Below are 20,453 nucleotides of genomic sequence, written 5' to 3' on the forward strand. Positions count from 1 at the left end.
CTTTTACTAGCACATGGGCATGGTTGTGAAGATTTTGAAGGATTATGTTGTTTGAACTTATCATTCTGTTTCCATTCATAAACAGCTACAAAACCTAAAGGATTTAGCTAACCAAATTACAGTAGATGACCCATCTTGGCTAGACTGTTTGATGGTTGGAGCTTTGCACCTTGCCTAAAGGAACTCTGTAAAATAGGCTCGATTATTCTAATAGTAATAGTTGTAGTTTTAGTAGCAGTACCCTGTATACTTCAGTGTGTGCAAAGAATTATGAGTAAGACAGTGTCTAATATATTAGTTGTTCATCAGAACAGGGGAGATGTTGGGGAAGATGAAACAGGAAAGCCTTATAAATATGATTGTCTGCCAAAAGATTTTGAGAATATAGAAATCATAAGCGAGATTGAAATGAAAGCAAGCTTTGAGATCCCTTAGTTACCGAACAACAGGAAAACAACGGTGTGGCTGACTGAAGGTAATCGCGTTTTGATGAAACAAGACCCTCTGCTTGCAGGCAGGTCCAAGGGTCCGAGCAGACCCTGACAGCTTGGCAGAAGGGGCCCAAAGAGTAGTTTTTAGGGTTTAAAATATAGCACATTATGGTAATGTAGTGATTCTTGCAGGCTGTATGGAAATGCTAAAGGATTTGTATATTGTACTAGATTGGTTAGTGAGAATCAGAATATTCAACACAGATGATTCATTGTATTGTAACGGGAACTTCGCTGTCTTAGCTCTTGCCCCTCTTGCCTCTTAGCTCTTACCCTTTTACACTCTTACCCCCTTTTACTCTTGAAATAAACAGGGCCAGGAGACTTCTTCTCCTTTTTAATGCCTTTATTAAAAGTTATCAGCTCAGGATTGGACGGCTCGGTTGGGCTGCAGTCCCCGTCGTGTCTCCCAGGGCGACTCAGAGGAGGAGGATATGAACAGCTCTGTCACCTAGGGGCAGAGCTGGGGGATCCGGTCCTCGTGGGAGCCTTTAGGGCGTGGTGTCCCCGTCAGATCTTACTTTCCCTGGCTCTGTCCCGCCCGGTCCCGGCGTCGGGACGACTCTCTGCTCAGGGCGAGAGGGGCTCCGAAGGTGTTCAGCATCTCTGCAGGCTCAGCACTCGGCTCCTCACGTCCAGACATCACTCCAGTCTCTCAACTCTTATTTGGCTCGTTGTTTTTTGGGGTTTTCTCTGTGCCTCTGGAGTCGGGGTCCCAAAAAGCATGCTGGTCTTGGAGTCACTTTGCATAACCCCCCCCACCTTCTCAGGTGTCTTCCCTATGCTGGAAGAGAGAACACCTTAGCCTCGGGGAAGGGCCATTACCTTGCCCTAGCCAGGGCTTTTACTAATACAAAAGGGGCGATAAGCTACAATGACCCGTGATTACAATAACAAAGCACGCAGAACCCTGGCAGGGACAGAGATCTGGCTGCCTCCCCGTAACTCTTTCTCACAAAAAAATATTAACCGAATTTTTGTTCATAACAACTCTCTTATGCTTTTACGCTCTTACCCTCTCATCCTCTCTACCTCTCTCTTCTCTCGGGCCTTCTCTGAGCTGTAGCTGGCAGCTCCCAGCAGGGCCCTGCACCCACGTCCTTTGCAATAAACCGCAAGTTCCACAACCTGGCTTCATAGATCTCTCGTCTCCGTCTGTCCCGATTGTGCAACCCCCTGATGTTCTGACAGGGGTATGCAGTCATGGACGGACAAATGGGAAAAGTGATTGAAGCAGGTCCCCTGAGCGCAGGTTGGTCCTCCCCCGTCTGGGGAGGAGAGCCAATAACTCAGCCCCAGCTGTTATAAACAAAAATCTGCCAATTTTTTTTGTGAGAAAAAAAGTTACAAAAACTAATCAGACCACTGTTGCTGCTGGGGTGCTGCTTATTTGTTATGGTAATTAGGGGTCGTTGTCGTTAATAGTTGTTTTTGTATCAGTAAAAGCTCTGGCTGGGGCTGAGTTAATGGCTCTTCTCCCGAGAAGGGCGGGGACCTCCCCAGACGGTGAAGAGAAGGGACTGAGACGTGGGAGGGGGTGCATGCAAACTAACTTCGGGACCAGCATGCCATGGGAAGCTACTATTCCAAACACACTGAAAAGAACCCCAAAACAACAAGCCAGTATAGATTTGAGAAATTGGAGTGAAGTCTAAACGTGAGGAATGGAGTGCTGAGCCTGCAGAGATGCTGAACATCTTCGTGGTCCCTCACCCTGAGCGCGGGGGTCGTCCCGAGGCCGGGAGCTGGAGGGGGGCGAGGCTGCGGAGTTGAAGACCAGGCGTCACGCCCAAGGCGCCCACGCGGATTGGACCCCTAGCTCTGTGCCTAGTGGACAAAGCTGCGCATATCCTCCTTCTGCGAGTCACCCTGGGAGACACGACAGAAGCAGACCTGTCAAGCTGCGCGATTCTGAGCTGATCACTTTTAATAAAGGCATTAAAAGGAGAAAAGGTCTCCTGCCCTGTTTATTTCACATGGGAAAAAGGCTATAGAGTATAAAAACAAAACAGAATGGGATAAAGAGATTGGTCTGTTATGAACAAAAATTCAGTTAATATTTTTTTGTGAGAAAGAGTTACAGGGACGCAGCCAGGTCTCTGTCTCTGCCAAAGTTCTTAGTGTTTTGTCATGGTAATCACGGGTCGTTAGAGCTTATCTCCTCTTTTGTATTAGTAAAAGGCCTGGCTGGGTGCGGTAGATTGCCCTTCCCCGAGGCAGTGCGCTCTTCCAGCATAGGGAAGACACCTGAGAGGGTGGGGGGGGTTATGCAAAGTGACTCCAAAGTCCAGAATGCTTTGTGGGACCCCGACTCCAGAGGCACAGAGAAAACCCCAAAAACAACGAGCCAAATAAGAGTTGAGAGACTGGAGTGATGTCTGGACGTGAGGAGCCGAGTGCTGAGCCTGCAGAGATGCTGAACACCTTCGGAGCCCCTCTCGCCCTGAGCAGAGAGTCGTCCCAACGCCGGGACTAGCCATCTGGGAAGCTCACAGGATCAACATCTCACGGGACATCACGCCCTAAGGCTCCCACGAGGACTGGATCCCCCGGCTCTGTCCCTAGTGGACGGAGCTGCGCATATCCTCCTCCTCTGAGTCACCCTGGGAGACGCGACGGGGACTGCAGCCCTGCCGAGCCGCCCAATCCTGAGCTGATAACTTTTAATAAAGGCATTAAAAAGGAGAAGAAGTCTCCTGGCCCTGATTATTTCAGGTCTATTTCCACTAAGAGAGGTCCCAATGGGAGGGGGTGGAACAGGGTTTGTAAATGCCCCTTTGACTTCTTCTGAGGTCAGAAATTTAAAAAAAGAAATCAAGAGGATTTTGGAGGATCCCATAAGCACAGCTGAACAATTAGACCAATATTTAGGTCCGAACATTTATACTTGGGAAGAGACGCAGTCTATAATGAAAATAATTTTTTCTCAGGAAGAGAGGCAATTAATCAGAGCAGCTGGAATAAAAGCTTGGGAAAAAGATAATCTGCAGGGCCCCCCCAGAGAAGACAAAATGACAACTACACCTCCTGAGTGGGGTCAAAATAATGAGGAGGGGAGGAAACAAATGAATGACTATCATAATTTAATAACCAAGGGAATAAAAGAGGCAGTACCCTGAGGGCAAAATGCTAAAAAGGCTTTTGGGGCACAGCAGGGGAAAGAAGACACTCCAACTGAATGGTTAAACAGACTTAAGAGAAATACTAAGCAATATTGTGGAATAGACCCTGAAACTGATGTGGAAAAAGCTTTGTTAAGGATGAACTTTGTTACTAATGCTAGGCCAGATATCAGAAAAATATTAGAAAAAAATTGAGGATTGGCATTATAGATCATTAGATGATTTATTAAAGGAAGCTCCGAAATTTTATGTCCGGAGAGATGAAGAAAAGGCTAAACTGAAAGCAAAACTTATGGGAGCCACCATGCAAGAAAACAATTTCCAGAAAAATCAAAACCACCCAGGCACTACTCCTAGATATGAAGGTCGTAGAGACAGGGGAAAGAAAAAGAATAGAACCCCAATACAAACCAAGTCTCAGGAGCATTCCAGGAATGTTTTTTACTGTGGGTGCGAAGGACATTATAGGAGAAATTGTCCTAAGCAGGTAAAAGATCTGAAAATCTTCAAAGAGATGGGCACAGAGGAAGAATAGGGATGTCATCGGCTCTAGTTTTAAGGGGACAAATACCATCTGGAGCCTGTGATAACTTTAAAAGTGGGTCCCCAAGAAGAAGAATTGGAATTTGTAGTAGACACAGGGGCAGAAAGAACCTGCCTGTTAAATATTCCAAAAGATTATAGTGTGAGCAAAGATACTGTAAAAGTAACAGGGGCAAAAGCAGAGAGTTTTACAGTTCCTGTCATTAAAGATGTGGTAATTGAGAGGGAAACTAAAATTTTGATGGGGGATGTCTTATTGGTCCCAGGGGCAGGTAGCAACTTATTGGAAAGAGACTTAAAAGTGCAATTAGGAATAGGAGTTATACCAGAAAATGGGAAAATGACAGCTAGAGTTTAAAAATTAGGCCAAGAGGATGAAGAAAGAATTAACAAGGACGTTTGGGCTGGGGAATGAAATAGGAGAGGATTAAATATTGACCCCATAAGGGTTACAGTTTAGAGAGAAGATTGTCCCATACGTGTACGTCAGTATCCTATATCTTTAGAAGGATGGGAAGGTTTGAAGCCAGTAATAGAAGGATTAATAAAGGATGGGACATTCGAACCTTGTATGTCTCCTCGTAATACCCCTATTCTCCCAGTAAAGAAGTCCGATGGGAGTTATAGACTAGTACAAGATTTAAGGGAGGTTAATAAAAGAACTCGGACTCGCTACCCAGTGGTACAAAACCCTTATACTCTTCTAAGTAAAGTTCTACCCCAGCATCAGTGGTTTAGTGTGGTGGATCTTAAAGATGCTGTTTGGGCCTGCCCACTAGCCAAGGAAAGCCAAGATATTTTTGCCTTCAAATGGGAGGATCCAAAAACTGGGAGAAAGCAACAATTAAGATGGAGAAAATTACCACAGGGGTTTACGGAATCTCCAAACTTATTTGGGCAAGCGTTAGAAACAATACTACAAGCTTTCCTCACTCCTCCTGGAATACAAATTATCCAATATGTGGATGATCTTTTACTATCTGGGGAAGCTGAAGTTGGAGAGGCTACTATACAACTTTTGAATTTTCTCAGGGAAAAACAATTAAGGGTATCAAAAGGAAAGCTGCAATTTGTGGAACCAGAGGTAAAATATCTTGGACACTTGATTATTGAGGGTAGTCAGAAGCTCAACCCAAAGTGAATTGTAGGAATTTTATCCCTTTCTGCTCCCTCTTCAAAGAGAGAAATCAGAAAACTACTTGGATTATTGGGATATTGTAGATTATGGATTGAGGGGTACATACAGGCAGTAAAATTTGTGTATGAAAAATTAACAGAGGGAGATGATATAAAACAGACCAAGGAAGATGATAAATTAGGAGAACTGAAGTTAAAACTGGCCTCAATACCAGCTTTAAGCTTACCCTCACTAGAAAAACCCTTTCATCTGTACGTGAATGTAGAAAAGGGGGTAGCTCATGGAGTTCTGGTTCAGGAGTGGGGAGGAGTAAAGAGACCAGTAGCTTATTTATCAAAGATGTCGAACCCAGTGAGCCACAGATGGCCAGTATGTATTCAAGCTATAGCAGCTACTGCAATCCTGGTAGAAGAAAGTCGTAACCTTACTTTTGGAGATAAACTAACTGTGTGCACACCTCATGCAGTTCGAAATGTGTTAAATGACAAGACCGAAAAATGGTTGACAGTCTCTAGAATGTTAAAATATGAAGCAATCTTAATAGACAGTGACGACCTGACTATAGAAGTAAACAGAGGTTTAAATCCAGCTCAATTCTTATATAGAGAACCAGCAGATAACCTAATACATAATTGTCCAGAAATTATCCAACACCAAACAGAAGTTCAAGAAGATCTTGAAGAACAAGCCCCTTCAGAAGGGGAAATAATCTATGTGGATGGTTCCTCCAGATGTCTACAAGGAAAAAGAACGTCAGGGTATGCAGTAGTTGATGGAAACAACATGCAAACGATTGAAAAAGGAAAATTACCTTCAAACTGGTGAGCTCAAACTTGTGAATTATATGCTCTAAAAAGAGCACTGGAATATTTAGCACACAAGAAAGGAAGTATATATACTGATTCAAGGTATGCCTTTGGAGTAGTACATAACTTTGGAAAAATTTGGGAAGAAAGAGGACTACTAAATTCAAGAGGGAAAGAATTGGTACATGAGGGGCTCATTTTAGAAGTTTTAGAGGCACTAAAATTACCTGAAAGAGATAGCTATAGTACACATCAAGGGACACCAAAAGGGAATGACCCCAGAAATAAGAGGAAATAACTTGGCAGATCAGGAAGCTAAGGATGAAGCAGAAAATGGAGCTGAAAGAGTTATGTTAATATTAACTCCTAATGAGGAAAAATTGGAAATTACAAAGTTAAGGGAACCAGAGAAAAATAATTAAACAAGATAGGAAGAGAACAAGATGAATCAGGGAAATGGACACTTCCTGATGGAAGACAATTACTTAATAAAATGCTTACTAGGAAAATATTAGAAGACATGCATCAGAAAACCCACTGGGGTACCCAGGCTTTGTGTGATCATTTTTTAAGGAATTATGGGTGCATTGGGATTTTTGGAGTAGCAAAGCAAGTAACTGAAAGATGTATAATTTGCCAGAGGATAAATACAAAGGTAATGAGAAAAACAACATTAGGAGGTGGTTAGTTAGCTCTTCGACCATTTCAAAGTATCCAAGTAGATTCTACTGAACTTTATCAAGTACAAAGATGGAAGTATTTATTAGTAATGACAGACCATCTAACTCATTGGGTGGAAGCAGTTCCCACTGTCAAGGCCACAGCCAATGTGATAAGTAAAACCCTTTTGGAACAGATCATTCCCAGATATGGAATGGTTAATAGGATAGACTCGGACAGAGGAACACATTTTATGTCAAAAGTGTTACAACAAATAACTCAAGCGTTAGGAATAAAATGGGAGTTACACACCCCATGGCATCCACAGAGTTCGGGCCGGGTAGAGAGGATGAACCAGACTTTAAAGAGAATTAATAGTTGAAACCCGAATGTCATGGGTACAATGCCTACCTTTAGCCTTACTGAGAATCCGAATCCAACCCAGGTCAGACCTGGGGGTGTCACCTTATGAAAGGATGTTTGGCTTACCTTTTCTAACCACTCAATATGAAAATGCCACTTTTGAGGTAGGGGTAATGAGTGTCAAAGGATATGTTAACATCATTGCAAAAACTCTTGAAAACTTACAGTTAAAAGGAATAATCCCTCAAACCACACCTTTGGATTTTAAAATCCATAATATTCATCCAGAAAAACGGGTGCTAGTAAAAACATGGAAAGAACAGTTTTTAACTCCACAATGGGAAGGTCCTTTTCATGTATTGCTGATGACCGAGGCTGCGATCTGGACCAGGGAACGAGGGTGGATCCATGCCAGCAGAATCAAAGGACCTGTGGAAGAACCTAAGGAGTGGACGATAACATCAATGCCGGGTGATACCAAATTGACTCTTCAAAAGGGAATGGGTGGTAATGAACTGGGAAGACCCAAATAATCCAAGAAACATACACTAGATCACACCTAGCTGGGAAATAAGACAGAGCTTATATCAGTGGTTTCAAGCACCATCTATACAAGCTTTGAGATGCCTCCGATACTCTCCTTGGGGAGGAATATTTCCACTCCAAACAGGAGGATCAGGACTGTTTCGGACAGAGAGCTCTTGTATTCTGGCCTTAGCCTGTGACCTATACAAAGAGGAGGAGGAGTTGCAACTTCCATCAGTGCCATATCAAATACCCTATTTGATTCACCCAAATAGCAGACATGCTAGCTGGGTTAAATATAAATGTTTAAATTGTGGGAAGAATTGGTATTGTAGTTCACATAATCGATGCTCTCATTGCAGGAAGTGTCAAGTGCCAAATCAATCTCCTATCCAGGTAGAACTCAAAGCAACTGAAATAATAACTTTGTTTTGTGGATGGAAATTATTAGGGCCTGTTGAATGGGAGATATCTGAGGAACGGTGGGAAACCACAGTTAAGGAGTGTCAAAAACTCTTTGCCTGGAAATTAACTAAGAGAAAGTTAAAAGGAAATAGAGGGCAAGACCAGATTGGCCTCTATATTCACCACCAAGAAGATCATATACACCTGCTGTGAGTTGCAACCCCAAAGGCATGGGAGGTGGGAGTATAAGCCATACTGGACCTCTGTTATTCCTTCTTCTGTCACTCATTTTTTGTCTTTTCCCTTTTGGGATATCGACAAGGCCATGCCACAGGTGTTACCAAAAGCTGTATATGGAAAGACACCGAGGTTCCTTTTTTATTTATCACACTCATGTCAACAGTCACTGTTATAACCCATCCAAATTAGGTAATTGCATGCACAATGGGAAAAAGTACTGGATTGCAGAGAACTTAGGAACAAGTGGCAACAGGATGGGAAGTCAATGCCCAAAAGGGGAGAGATTGATTTGTTTCACCTACATTATTTGGAACAAAGCACAGGATTTACTAAAAGAGCAATTGACAAACACAAAGACTAAGCCAGTACAACCACCTTAACCTGTGCCAATCTCAACTGACGATTTGTAAACGAAACTTGAACAGCAATTAGAAAAAGAAATAGATATTTCAAGGATGGGTAAAAACCAGTTTGTGGAATGGGGGGAAAGAATAAGTAGAGAATTTAACATAACCAATTGTTGGGTCTGTGGAGGGGCTTTGATGTCAGAAGAATGGCCATAGGAAGGCAGCAGCTTAGGCCCAGTTGAGCTCCTTAAGTGGAACCAAACAAGTATAAGTGGAGAAAATTGACCAGAGGGGTGGATTTTGAGTTCAATAGTCATAGAGGAAGAATGTCTCTGGCGCAATGGGAAAAAGTTCATTCATGAAGTAGGAAAAACTCCCTGTAAAAGATACAAGGTTAGTAACAGAACTTCTGTATGGTGGGTCCCAGAAGAACCAACCATGTACTGGACCCAGGAAAAAGTAAAAAAAGGAAATTGTAAGTATGATAATATAATCAGACTTTTTCAATATAATGATACAGGTAAAAATCCTTACTTTGGCATCCCAGAAATTTCCAAATTTTGGGAGAATATAGATCAGCAAAAGTTTGACTATTGGAAAGCTCCAGATGGCTTATTTTGGATATGTGGAAAAAAAGCATACCCAAAACTCCCCTCTCAGTGGAAAGGGAGCTGCACTCTGGGAATCATACAGCCAGGATTTTTTCTTTTGCCAGGACCTGATGGGGATCAGTTAGAGATACCAGTTTATGAGGATCTAAAGAGAAACAAAAGAGATTTGATTGGAGGATTCCAAAAATGGGGAGATGAGGAATGGCCCCCTGAATGCATACTGGAAACATATGGACCAGTCACCTGGGCACAAGATGGGAGTTGGGGAAATCGGACCCCAATTTAAATGCTAAATCATATTAAAAGACTGCAAGCCACTGTAGAGATAATAACAAACAGAACTGATCGGGCAATGGAATTAATAACAAGGCAACAAACCCAAATGAGAGCGGCCGTGTATCAGAATAGGTTGGCTTTAGACTATCTATTAGATGAAGAAGGGGGTGTTTGTAGAAAATTCAGTACATCAGATTGTTGTTTAAAAATAGATGACAATGGGGATGCTGTCCTGGATATAGTCAATGATATCAGAAAAATCACCCATGTACCGGTTCAAAATTGGGAATCAGTACTAAATAATAGCTGGTGGGATAACGTGTTGGGGATAGAATGGTGGAAAAAGTTAGTCTTCTTCCTTTTATGCACTACAGCTGGTCTAATATTTCTTCCTTGTTTGATCCCATTTCATTCGGCTCATCACCAGTGTAGTCCAAGGTATGCAATTAGTGACCATGGATCAAAAGTTGGCTACGACAAACATGGTGCAAAGGATTATGGTGTTAAAGAAACAAAATAATATAGAAGACCCCTTCAGAGAAGCGAGATTGATTTGTGAAGAAAATGAGCAACTAATGAAGGCTAGAAAACCATGAATACTGCTCAAGCCAAAATAATTATAAAGAGAGAGGATTGTGAAAACTGCATATTATATGGCTCTATGCAGATATTTACTATATGTATTATGTTGTATGGATTAGTAGAGCTGTATTAACATTTTACTAGTATTGTAAATGTAGTTTTGTAGTTAAAATCTAATTTTTGTGGTTAAAATAGAAACTATGTATGTGAGATATTTTTTTAAAGACAGGAATGAGGTACTCGCACCAGATAGCAGCCACGGGACACCGTAATGTTTCAGAGAAAGAGAATTTATTGCTCCATTATCAGAAGAAACTTCTTGCCGCCTCGCTCAGCCCTGAAGGCAGCGTCAGGATTCAGAGGAAGAAGTTGACACTGACCAGACAGAATCCTTTGCTTGAATGGAAGTTATGCATCATGTCTGAGATGCATGAATATGCAATGGGCTATTGCTTTTAAGGGTTAATTCTCTGTTAACGTGTGTCCTTTTTCGGGCTTGTTTTGCCCAGAAAGAGGTACCCGGACTGTCTGTAACTCTTTGTTTTTATTGTCTCATATTGTCCTAATCCTAATTGTCCAAATTTGTATTACTCTAATTACATTGCTATTTTTATAACCATTTTATTACTATTAAACTTCTAAAAATTTAAAAACAAGTGATTGGCGTTTTTCACACAGAGCCTAGGCGAGATGCCAGCGCTTCTCTACCACATTTTTCTTCTACTACGCAGCTGCTACATTGAGACGGGGGATCAGGAGTGCAAGCACTCACAGCTCGCATAAAGGGGTGGTGAGGTCACTGCCTCAACTGCCCCAACTACCCCCTGCCCTGTCCCGCCCTGCCCCGCCGCCACTCTCCGCCTTTTCCGCCCGCCGAGGGACATTTCAAGGGCGCATATATATATAAAAGTATGCATCTGTTCCCCCATCGCTTAGAGGCGCGAAAGGTAAAAGACGCCGGGACACTTGAGAAGACCGGCGGGGGAAGCAATTCCCGGCCTCGCCCCGCTCCGCCTCCTGGGCGGGGATCGTCGTAATAAGAGGCGAAGCGAGCTACCGCCATTTTGGGCTGGTAGTGGTTGCGTGTGGTTTGTCTTCTGTCTGTTTCGGTCTTGCCTGAAGGAGTTGTTGCTGCTGTCGTCATGTTCTCCACCAGCGTGGCTGCCTCTCTTGCCCGCTCCCTGCCTCGGCAGGCCGGCCTGGTGAGCGCATTCTCCCCTCCCTGCAGTGAGCGAAGGTGGTGGGTGGGAGGCGGCCGCCGCCGCCGCCATCTTGGAGGCAGCGGTGACTTTGAGAGGTTGCGGCCTCCCGCTCTCGGGAGTTTGGGATGGGGGGCTCGCCTTAGCGCTGGGTGTCAGCGGGGCCAGACCTACTGCTGAGAGAGCGAGGGTGCCCTTGCTTGGGAGGTGGAGGCGGGGGAGGGGGGGCCGGGGGGGTGTCTAGGGGACGGCCTGTCCTTCCCCGGTGATGTCGCTTGGTGCTGTTGGGGTTCAGGTTAATGTCTGAAAGCTGCCCGATCCCAATCAAGGTGAGGGATTTGTACTGCCAAACTTTGCCAGCTAGTGGGTTTTCCCCCCGCACCCCCGTGTTCGTAGGGAAGAGTGAGGATGTGAAGATCTGTCCCGACCTGTTCCCGCTGGTGTCCCTTGAGAAGGTGAACGGAGGAGACGCCTGCCCGGGCGTTCAGAGGAATAGCATTAACGGTGCCTGGAGCGGCACTGGGAGCTTTACTTAGGACATAAGATTATAACATTTTATTGCATTTGTTATCACAGATTTATTTTGGTTTTTTGGTCGTTATTTTTGCTCTCGTCTATGTTCTAGCCATACCAGCAATTCTGCCGATAATTTTTTTTTTTTTAGGAAGGCCAACCCTTAGAAGATACAGTATTATTTCTCTCTTGTGGAGAACCGTGAGGGTTGTGGTGATTTCTTTCTGCCTCAAGCGTTTGGTGTTCAGCACAAAGTTGGCAAGCGAGAGGAGGTGTTGCTTTGGGATCTGCTGTGGTATTGTGGTGGTGACAGCAGTGCAATGCAGAAAAATGCGGCAAATAACTTAGAGCAATCTCTTTTACCAGCTGTCCTTGCTTAGAAGTGCTGGATTTGGTTCCATAATTAAAACTTGTGATTGGAGTGCTGTGGAGCTAAACTCAAAACTGAGAGATATTAAGTTTATAAGCTCATGATCAAAAATGTCACAGTATTATCTTTCAACCTTTTTTTTTTTTTAATGAATGAGGAAATTTTACTGTTACTGAAGCAATTACTTGTTTTAGATTTCCAGAAACATTCTGGGTGCAGCGTTTGTTGCTACAAGAAACCTCCATGCCTCCAAAACATGCTTTCAGAAAACTGGTGAGTCTGAGGAAGGTCTTCATATAACAGTGTGGTTTAAGAACTTGGTCTATCAGACAAAAGGAAATTTGAATATGGTGCATGTATCAGTTGACAGAATGCTTGAGGACATTTATGTACTGACAATATTTAACTGAACTTTTGCATAGTCACATCCAGCAGACTTCACTTTAATAACTCTTTAGATTATGCCCAAACCAAGGAAATGTCACATGTCCGTTTACACAGTTTGCCTGCTTTGTGAGGATTCCATTCAGAATTATTTTATTCTGATATTCGGAACTCTTGCAGAATTATTTGGGAAAATAAAAAGCCTCAAGTTCTACTTTTCTGTCTTGTTTGTAAAAGTATGAAGGAACAGATGACTCCCAGACCTGCCAGTGTTTTATCCTTTAGCATAGCTTTTTGCTGCCAGCATTTTGGTGTTTAGAGAAAACAGTGGCCTTGCACAGCTGTGTTTTTGATAGTGGTTCATATACAATTTTCAAAGTGTCTTGGGGTTATTAAATGTATTAGGAAATAAAAATTTCACAATTTTATTTACTGTTTCCTGGCTGGGGAAATAAAGAGTTGTTGGAGGTACACTGCCAAACAAGTTGGAGGAATATGGGGAATGCATTTTTACAGCTTATATTGAACAATTTGCTTCTTAAATGTATCAAGTTCCTTTAAATATATTTGGATCTTGGATTGCAGATCACAGGGTGTTTGATGCCTCCAGTTTAAGTAGCCTCTCTGCAAGTGGAATGACAATGTCTGTTCTTAGCCTCTGACTAATTATTTAATTTCTTTTTAGAGCAAGAGATTGTTAATAGTGTAAGACATGAAGGAAACTGGTAACTAAACAGTCATCAGTGTTTTAATTGGAGCTGTCATGTAATGATGTGTTGAAACTGCTTTTCTTAGCTGGGAATACAGAAGCTGTTATTAATCTTATTCATCTAGCATGTTGCTTGCTAGACTTCGTAATATACCAGAGAGAGCACCTTGGCCTGTGAATTCAAGACAAGCTTACTGAATTCATATCTTGCCTTAATGTGCTAAGTCAGGTGTGAAATGTCTCTTTCCAGGTACTGCTGAGGTATCCTCTATTCTCGAGGAACGTATTCTGGGAGCTGACACCTCTGCTGAACTTGAGGAGACTGGCCGTGTGCTCTCAATTGGTGATGGTATTGCCCGTGTGTATGGCCTAAGAAATGTCCAAGCAGAAGAAATGGTTGAATTCTCTTCTGGATTGAAGGTAAGCTTTCACTAAAGCAGTTTGTTTAGCCTAGAAATATATTTTTTTAAAAAATAAAGACTTTAAAAGGAGAATGAGACTGTTCTTGGAGGTACCCATGTGAACCTCTTGCAAACTTAATTTCACCTTTAATAAGTAGTAACTAATGTAATGCTACAAAAAGCAAATATTCTTTGAATTCATAACACTTTGCTTTCAGCATCTGGTTCTTGGCTAACACTTAAATTTTGTGTGTCTTTATCTAGGAAGTAGAAGAACTAATCTTCTATTGGATTTTGTTTTCTTTTGTTTCATGCTGGCTTTTTTGTTTACTGTTGAATAACAGCCTTGTTTTATATTAGAATAAAAAAGCTGTCTGACTATTCTGAGAGTACTGCAACAGCTCTTATAATTTTTATAACCTAACTCGCCTTGGCCAGAGAAATAAGCTAGCATTTTTCCCTCATACAATTCCTAGGCAAGAGATAAATGTTGTATTTGAATCCTGCTTATCCTTTCTCTTCTTTTTAGAGAGATAAATGACAATGCTAGACTGATGCAGTATAATTATGTGATAAGTTGAAGGCTTAGGCAGGCAGGTTCTCTAACCAATATGGAAATAGATGCATTGTTCATAAAAGCAACACATTGACTATTGTTACAAATAAGATTGAGGTAGATTATGTGGCATACTCTACACTGTAGAATGATCACGTTGATATTAAACTGTGATAGTTTTTGTAGATGTTGGTATGGGTTTTCTCAGGATAATGTGACCTTTGTCCTAGGGTATGTCCTTGAATTTGGAGCCCGACAACGTTGGTGTTGTTGTGTTTGGTAATGACAGACTGATCAAGGAGGGGGATATTGTGAAGAGGACTGGTGCCATTGTGGATGTTCCAGTTGGGGAAGAGCTGCTGGGCCGTGTTGTAGATGCCCTGGGTAATCCAATTGATGGGAAGGTAAGTGTAACTAGGTGCTTACTACCTCTGCTTGTATCTATGTGATACAGACTGCAACAGTTTTTCTTCTTTTTAAGGGTTCTGTTGCATCTAAGATGCGTAGGAGAGTTGGCTTAAAGGCTCCTGGGATAATTCCCAGAATCTCTGTGCGTGAACCTATGCAAACTGGGATTAAGGCTGTAGACAGCTTGGTGCCAATTGGTCGTGGCCAGCGTGAGCTGATAATTGGTGACAGGCAGACCGGGTAAGTTAAATGGCCAAGCCAAAAAAGTTTCCTTTAAGAGATATTTGAGTGCAGTGTGCACCAATGTACAGAACTGAATACAAAACTGTGTAGAGGTTGGGAGAACTGCAGGCAGCTTAACTTACCAACCTCTGTGTTACCCAGGAAAACTTCAATTGCAATTGACACAATAATCAACCAGAAACGTTTTAATGATGGGACAGATGAGAAGAAGAAGCTGTACTGTATCTATGTTGCAATTGGCCAGAAGAGATCTACTGTTGCTCAGCTGGTGAAGAGGCTCACTGATGCAGGTACAGACTTTTGAAGGTGGTTGAGCCTAGTAACATCCTGTTCTCATTATAATGCTGAATACTGCTATGACCTCTCCTAGCTGCAAGTATAGACAGAATTCCTTTTTTGATTAAATGAATGAACTACTTTTGTGGACAAGAAATCTTTCTAGGTATCTGGGGGGAAAACAACCCCCTATTTTTGCTACATCACATTAGAAGACTATTTTGAAGTCCCAAAACTGCTGAGTTTTTTCTGGAAAAGTCAGCTGATTTTTTTTTTTTTTTTTTTTTTTCCCCTAGCGGAGTTGAGAGGTTCCTCTTGGCAGGCCTGGTGACAAGCTATGGCCTACAAGTATTTATATGGACTTGATGTGTTTCATATGCATGTAAATGTGAATGGCAGTTAAAAATTTAAGTGGAGAGACTTGACTGCCCAAACATAAAGGATTAAATGGTAGCATCTTTTCAGGAACAGTTGACCAAGGCTGCATATGTAATAGGCCAATAAACATGTTAATTTAGTACAGTGGGCTTTCCTATAACAATTTAGTGGTGCTGCCTGGGCTTGCCTTAGCAACTTATTAGCAACTTATTTCACATGTTTGTTGCATTTGCTGATTACAGGCATGGTGAGGTAATATACTCAGTGGTGTGTTTCTCCAATTCTTTACAGATGCCATGAAGTACACTATTGTGGTGTCTGCCACAGCATCTGATGCAGCACCCCTTCAGTATCTGGCTCCCTATTCAGGCTGCTCCATGGGTGAATACTTCAGAGACAATGGAAAACATGCATTAATCATCTATGATGACTTGTCCAAGCAGGTCAGGAAACATTGTTTATAGGCCTCATAGTCTAACATTGGTGTTTATAGCTGTAACATCACCTCAAGTTTAGAAATCCAAAATGTTAAATGAGCTTCTGAGGTCTGAAAGCTTTCTTTATACCATGCAGGCTGTTGCCTATCGTCAGATGTCTCTGCTGCTGCGTCGTCCACCTGGCCGTGAAGCCTACCCAGGTGATGTGTTCTACCTGCACTCTCGACTGCTGGAAAGAGCAGCCAAAATGAATGACTCCTTTGGAGGCGGCTCTCTGACCGCCTTGCCTGTCATTGAAACTCAGGCTGGTGATGTGTCTGCTTACATTCCAACCAATGTCATCTCCATCACTGATGGACAGGTAGGACTTCTTCACATCCCAGTGCACATCTTTGTTATTTACTGCCAGCTCTCTGAGGAGGCTTCTAGGCTTCTGACCAAGATAATAAAACAATTCTCTCTCTTACAGATTTTCTTGGAAACGGAGTTGTTCTACAAAGGTATCCGTCCAGCCATCAATGTTGGCCTGTCTGTGTCCCGTGTAGGCTCTGCTGCTCAGACCAGGGCTATGAAGCAGGTAAGCATGAAACTACTGCTTCTCTTGCTAGAGATGAGTAGTGTGTAGGCCTTCCAACCCATTTCACTCTAAAGAGCTGTGACTAGAGAGGGGATAAAGCTTTGGATTCCTTAGTGTTATGAAACTATAAAAGAACAAACTTTGGGGATCTCTTTGATATTTTCATTACTTGTTAAATGAGGTGGGGGAGAAAGGAAAATAGTATCTGCATAAAGATGTAGGGTTATGTTTCTGTATGCTGAGCTGGGTACTGATCTAACTAGAAATAGAGAATGCTCTCTTAACCCTGTGCTTTTAGTCCATATATGGAATTAGAGGTTTAATATCAATGGTTACTGTTTTAGGGAGGCATGCTTATATTAAAAAGTGGGATATTTAGAAATGCAAATAATAATCTGTCAGAATCTTGAGATTCACTTTTCTGGGATAGATAGTAAAGCTGTCTTATGACAACTGTCGTCTGAAGATAACCTGCAAACTCCTAGATACCTTTAAAAGGTGATCAAACTCAGTCTCATCTGTATCTTGTGTTGTAGGTGGCAGGTACCATGAAGTTGGAATTGGCTCAGTATCGTGAAGTAGCTGCCTTTGCCCAGTTTGGCTCTGATCTGGATGCTGCTACACAACAGCTGCTGAACCGTGGTGTACGTCTGACAGAGCTTCTCAAACAAGGACAGTATGGTGAGTGTCTTGAACTTAAAAAGTCTGCATTTCACATTAGTCTCTTGTGCTAGCAAGATTGGTCTTTGTGGCAGCATTTACCATGTCCATTCTGTGCACATGGTCAATGCAGACTTGCTTGAACCATGTTGTGTATATGCAGTTGATCTTCAAAGGAAGGACTGCATAGTACTGGTGTGTCCTGATGTGAGAGTTACTGGTGGCATGAGTGCTCTCTTTTCTGCAGTTCCCATGGCTATCGAGGAACAGGTTGCAGTCATCTATGCTGGTGTAAGAGGTCACTTGGACAAGCTGGAGCCCAGCAAAATTACTAAATTTGAGAGTGCTTTCCTAGCTCATGTACTGAGCCAGCACCAGGCCCTCCTATCCACAATCAGGTATGATTTATCCTGCTTCATCCCAAGGATATTGATTTGATGGCTGGAGTGCAGATAATGGTCCCTGTACTGTTAATTTAGTGTATCCCAGAACGTCAGGCCTTAAGCTACCCGTACCGGAACTGGAAATTAAATCAGCCTTCCAGTTGTCCAGAGCACATCTTCATGACTTTAGTTCTTAGGAAATCCAGTTGATGCTTAAAATGGAGAAGGGGTCTTATGTTAGTAGTACAAATTCATGCATCAAACAGAAATGTTTTAATTCATCTACTAATTTTGTTAGAAACTGGAAGGTTTGCTGTGAAGCCTTTGTCTTAGGGATTGACCATCTATCTATTTCTGTGTCAGAAGTTTAACTAACTCTTTCAACAGGACTGAAGGGAAGATCTCTGACCAGACAGAAGCTAAGTTGAAGGAAATAGTCACAAGTTTCCTGGCTACTTTTGAGGGATAAACATAAAACTGTTCAAACAGACCAGGCTCTTGTGATACAGTGCTCCAGTTCAGTCAAAGATTTGCAAGTATGTGCAACTTGAATGTACAGATCTCAATGACAATAAAAGTTCCTATGTAAAAAGGCTTGTATATTCTGATTGCCTTCTGGCTAGCTGCTTTCACCTTTAAAACTGTGGAGGACTCCCTGTGACATGTGCTTGCTTAAAAGAACCCTGAAAAATTGGTGGCATCTTAACTCCCCAGCTGGATCAAACTCCCCTTACGTGAATGAGGAGGTGTAGCGGTTAGTTTCTGGAGCTATGACCACAGTTCTCATTGTGACAGCTGAGGATTGCTCTTGCAGTTTTCATACTTTTTGCCAGACAGCTGATCTCTGAGAAAGGCATTCAGCTGGGGAAACAAGTTATGTTGTCTTGTCATGAGTGGTAACTAGTTGGACCTCACAGAAATCTCTAACAGCCTGATACTGTTACAGAGTATTTCTTAGAATTGCTGTCAAACCTATCCTGGGGCCTGGCTTTTGCAAGATGGGTTCTCTCAGAACTGAGGTCCTTGTGTCTCAGGACAACTGTAGTTGATTCTAATTCTGTCAGTAAACTGTCAGCAATTATTAGTGGGCGGGAGGGAGGTTACAATACCAGAACATTGCTTTAATTTCCCAACTTCTGCATGCCATGTGAGGCATTAGATTCCAGTGTTAGACCTATCTGGGATGTAGGAAAGTTAAAAGTTGCTCTATTTTGTATGGTGTATTCAACTTCACCTGGTACATTGGAGCTTGGTCCTTAATCCTTGGTGAGCTTTTGTACTGCAGTTACCTGTGATCAAGACTGCTCTTGAGGCTGTTCACTCTGTTCCCAGTTAACTTCCTTCACAGGAGCATCTTGCCTCCCAGTTTGAACCTGCTGTGTTATAAGCTGCTAGAAGCATTCTCACTCAGTTCCAGGCTAACAATCTGCTCTGTTGTACTGGGTCTGACTGAGGTAAAGTTCACAGCTGTCACTGACATCTTTTCATAAAAATGCTTTCTTTAGGATTTTTCCCCCTTCTGAGAAGCTGTGGCCTCAGCAACAAAATGTAAACAATGGTTATCTGCTGCTGTGGAATGCCACAGGTAGATCTGTGATTGGTCTCGGGTGGATGTTTGGATTTACTGACCACTCACGGCAGAGCTGGGTCTCACTCTCTGCTGAGACACAGCCCTTTGTTATTCATTCCTTTTCTGTTCTTAGCTTAGCTAGCCTTCTGAGAACTTTCCTTCTATTTCTTTTTAGTATAGTTATAATGTAATATATATATCATAAAATAATAAATCAAGCCTTCTGAACATGAGGTCAACATTCTCGTTTCTCTCTTCATCCTGCAACCCTTGTAAACACTGTGACACACAGCCCTCACAGTGCTGTGCTTTGCATTAGTAGCTGGAAGGGTGTTGGTAACAGGCCAGTGTTTTGGCTACTGCTGAGCAGTGCTGTCCCTCTGACATTCCTTCCCCCATGACAGGGATGGGAGTGGGCAAGATCTTGGGAGGGGACACAATCATGCCAGCTGCCCCAAATTAGCCAAAAGGATATTCCATACTGATGCCTTTTGGGACTACCTAAAAACAGAAGCCAGACAAAATTAAGGGACTAAAAAGCAGTTTTATTGGAGAGACTTCAGGTACATTTTGGGCAGATGAAGCCTCCCCCAGGGGCTACACCCAAAAAAATAGATGACAGGTCACAGGTTTTCATACTTTTATAAGTTTGGTCCATTTACATATAGGGGGTTGTACTGGTTTAGGGCAAATTTGTTAAAGAATCTGCAAAGGAGGGCCCCTCCAGAAAGCGAAACCCACACAGCCCCTCCCCCGAACCGGTTCGGGAAAAAATTCCTCGGAGAGAGGTGGAAAGAACCTGTTTATTTGACTGGCCCCGCACCCCCCAGCACACAAAATGAACAATACCTGATGACACCGCTCTGAGAAAGATGGCAACATCAGAAAGTCTCTTTCGTGGGGGGTGGTTGCTCTGTTCTCAGTCCCTTCGGCGCTGGGCCAGCCGCTGCAGCCGAACCTTCGGTGTTCCCGGGTCCCAGTCCGGAGCAGGTTCGAGATGGTCACAGGAACAGGAGAGGAGAAACAGTCCAGGAAGCAATGTGGACTGTTTAGCTAGAACTAGCTAATAAGCAGAGGCAGAAAGCAGAGCAAAAGCAAGAGCAGAGAAAGAGAGCAAGCAAAAGCAGCAAGCTAAAGCTGGAAGTGAAAAAACAGCCCCATGTACCGCTTGTCTCTGTGTCCTGATAAGAGAAACCCAAACAAAACTTCCACTCTTCAGAGCCGGTCTTAAAGGCACAGAACAGATGAATGGGGATATACAAGCATCATAACGTCACCCC

The 20,453-nt window shown here is 42.8% G+C and overlaps 1 protein-coding gene across 1 annotated transcript; it reads left to right on the forward strand.

Moving 5' to 3' along the window:
- The first annotated feature begins 10,848 nt into the window (after positions 1-10,848).
- LOC135460513 (ATP synthase subunit alpha, mitochondrial-like) lies at positions 10,849-19,406 on the forward strand. Its single transcript, XM_064737372.1, has 12 exons — positions 10,849-11,311; positions 12,386-12,464; positions 13,535-13,704; positions 14,472-14,645; positions 14,723-14,889; positions 15,034-15,182; positions 15,838-15,989; positions 16,120-16,344; positions 16,453-16,560; positions 17,097-17,241; positions 17,468-17,618; positions 17,991-19,406. The coding sequence occupies exons 1-12, from the start codon at positions 11,252-11,254 to the stop codon at positions 18,070-18,072; spliced, it is 1,662 nt and encodes a 553-aa protein (XP_064593442.1). The 5' UTR covers positions 10,849-11,251; the 3' UTR covers positions 18,073-19,406.
- The last annotated feature ends 1,047 nt before the right edge of the window (positions 19,407-20,453 follow it).

The sequence above is a fragment of the Zonotrichia leucophrys genome, unplaced genomic scaffold (assembly GCF_028769735.1).
Source record: "Zonotrichia leucophrys gambelii isolate GWCS_2022_RI unplaced genomic scaffold, RI_Zleu_2.0 Scaffold_51_374463, whole genome shotgun sequence".
Classification (NCBI taxonomy): domain Eukaryota; kingdom Metazoa; phylum Chordata; class Aves; order Passeriformes; family Passerellidae; genus Zonotrichia; species Zonotrichia leucophrys.

Excerpts from the sequence above, each read along its gene's own strand:
- LOC135460513 (XM_064737372.1), top strand. The coding sequence starts at position 11,252 with ATGTTCTCCACCAGCGTGGCTGCCTCTCTTGCCCGCTCCCTGCCTCGG. Across the intron at positions 14,646-14,722 it reads GTAATCCAATTGATGGGAAG|GGTTCTGTTGCATCTAAGAT; the intron begins GTAAGTGTAACT and ends CTTCTTTTTAAG. Across the intron at positions 14,890-15,033 it reads ATTGGTGACAGGCAGACCGG|GAAAACTTCAATTGCAATTG; the intron begins GTAAGTTAAATG and ends TGTGTTACCCAG.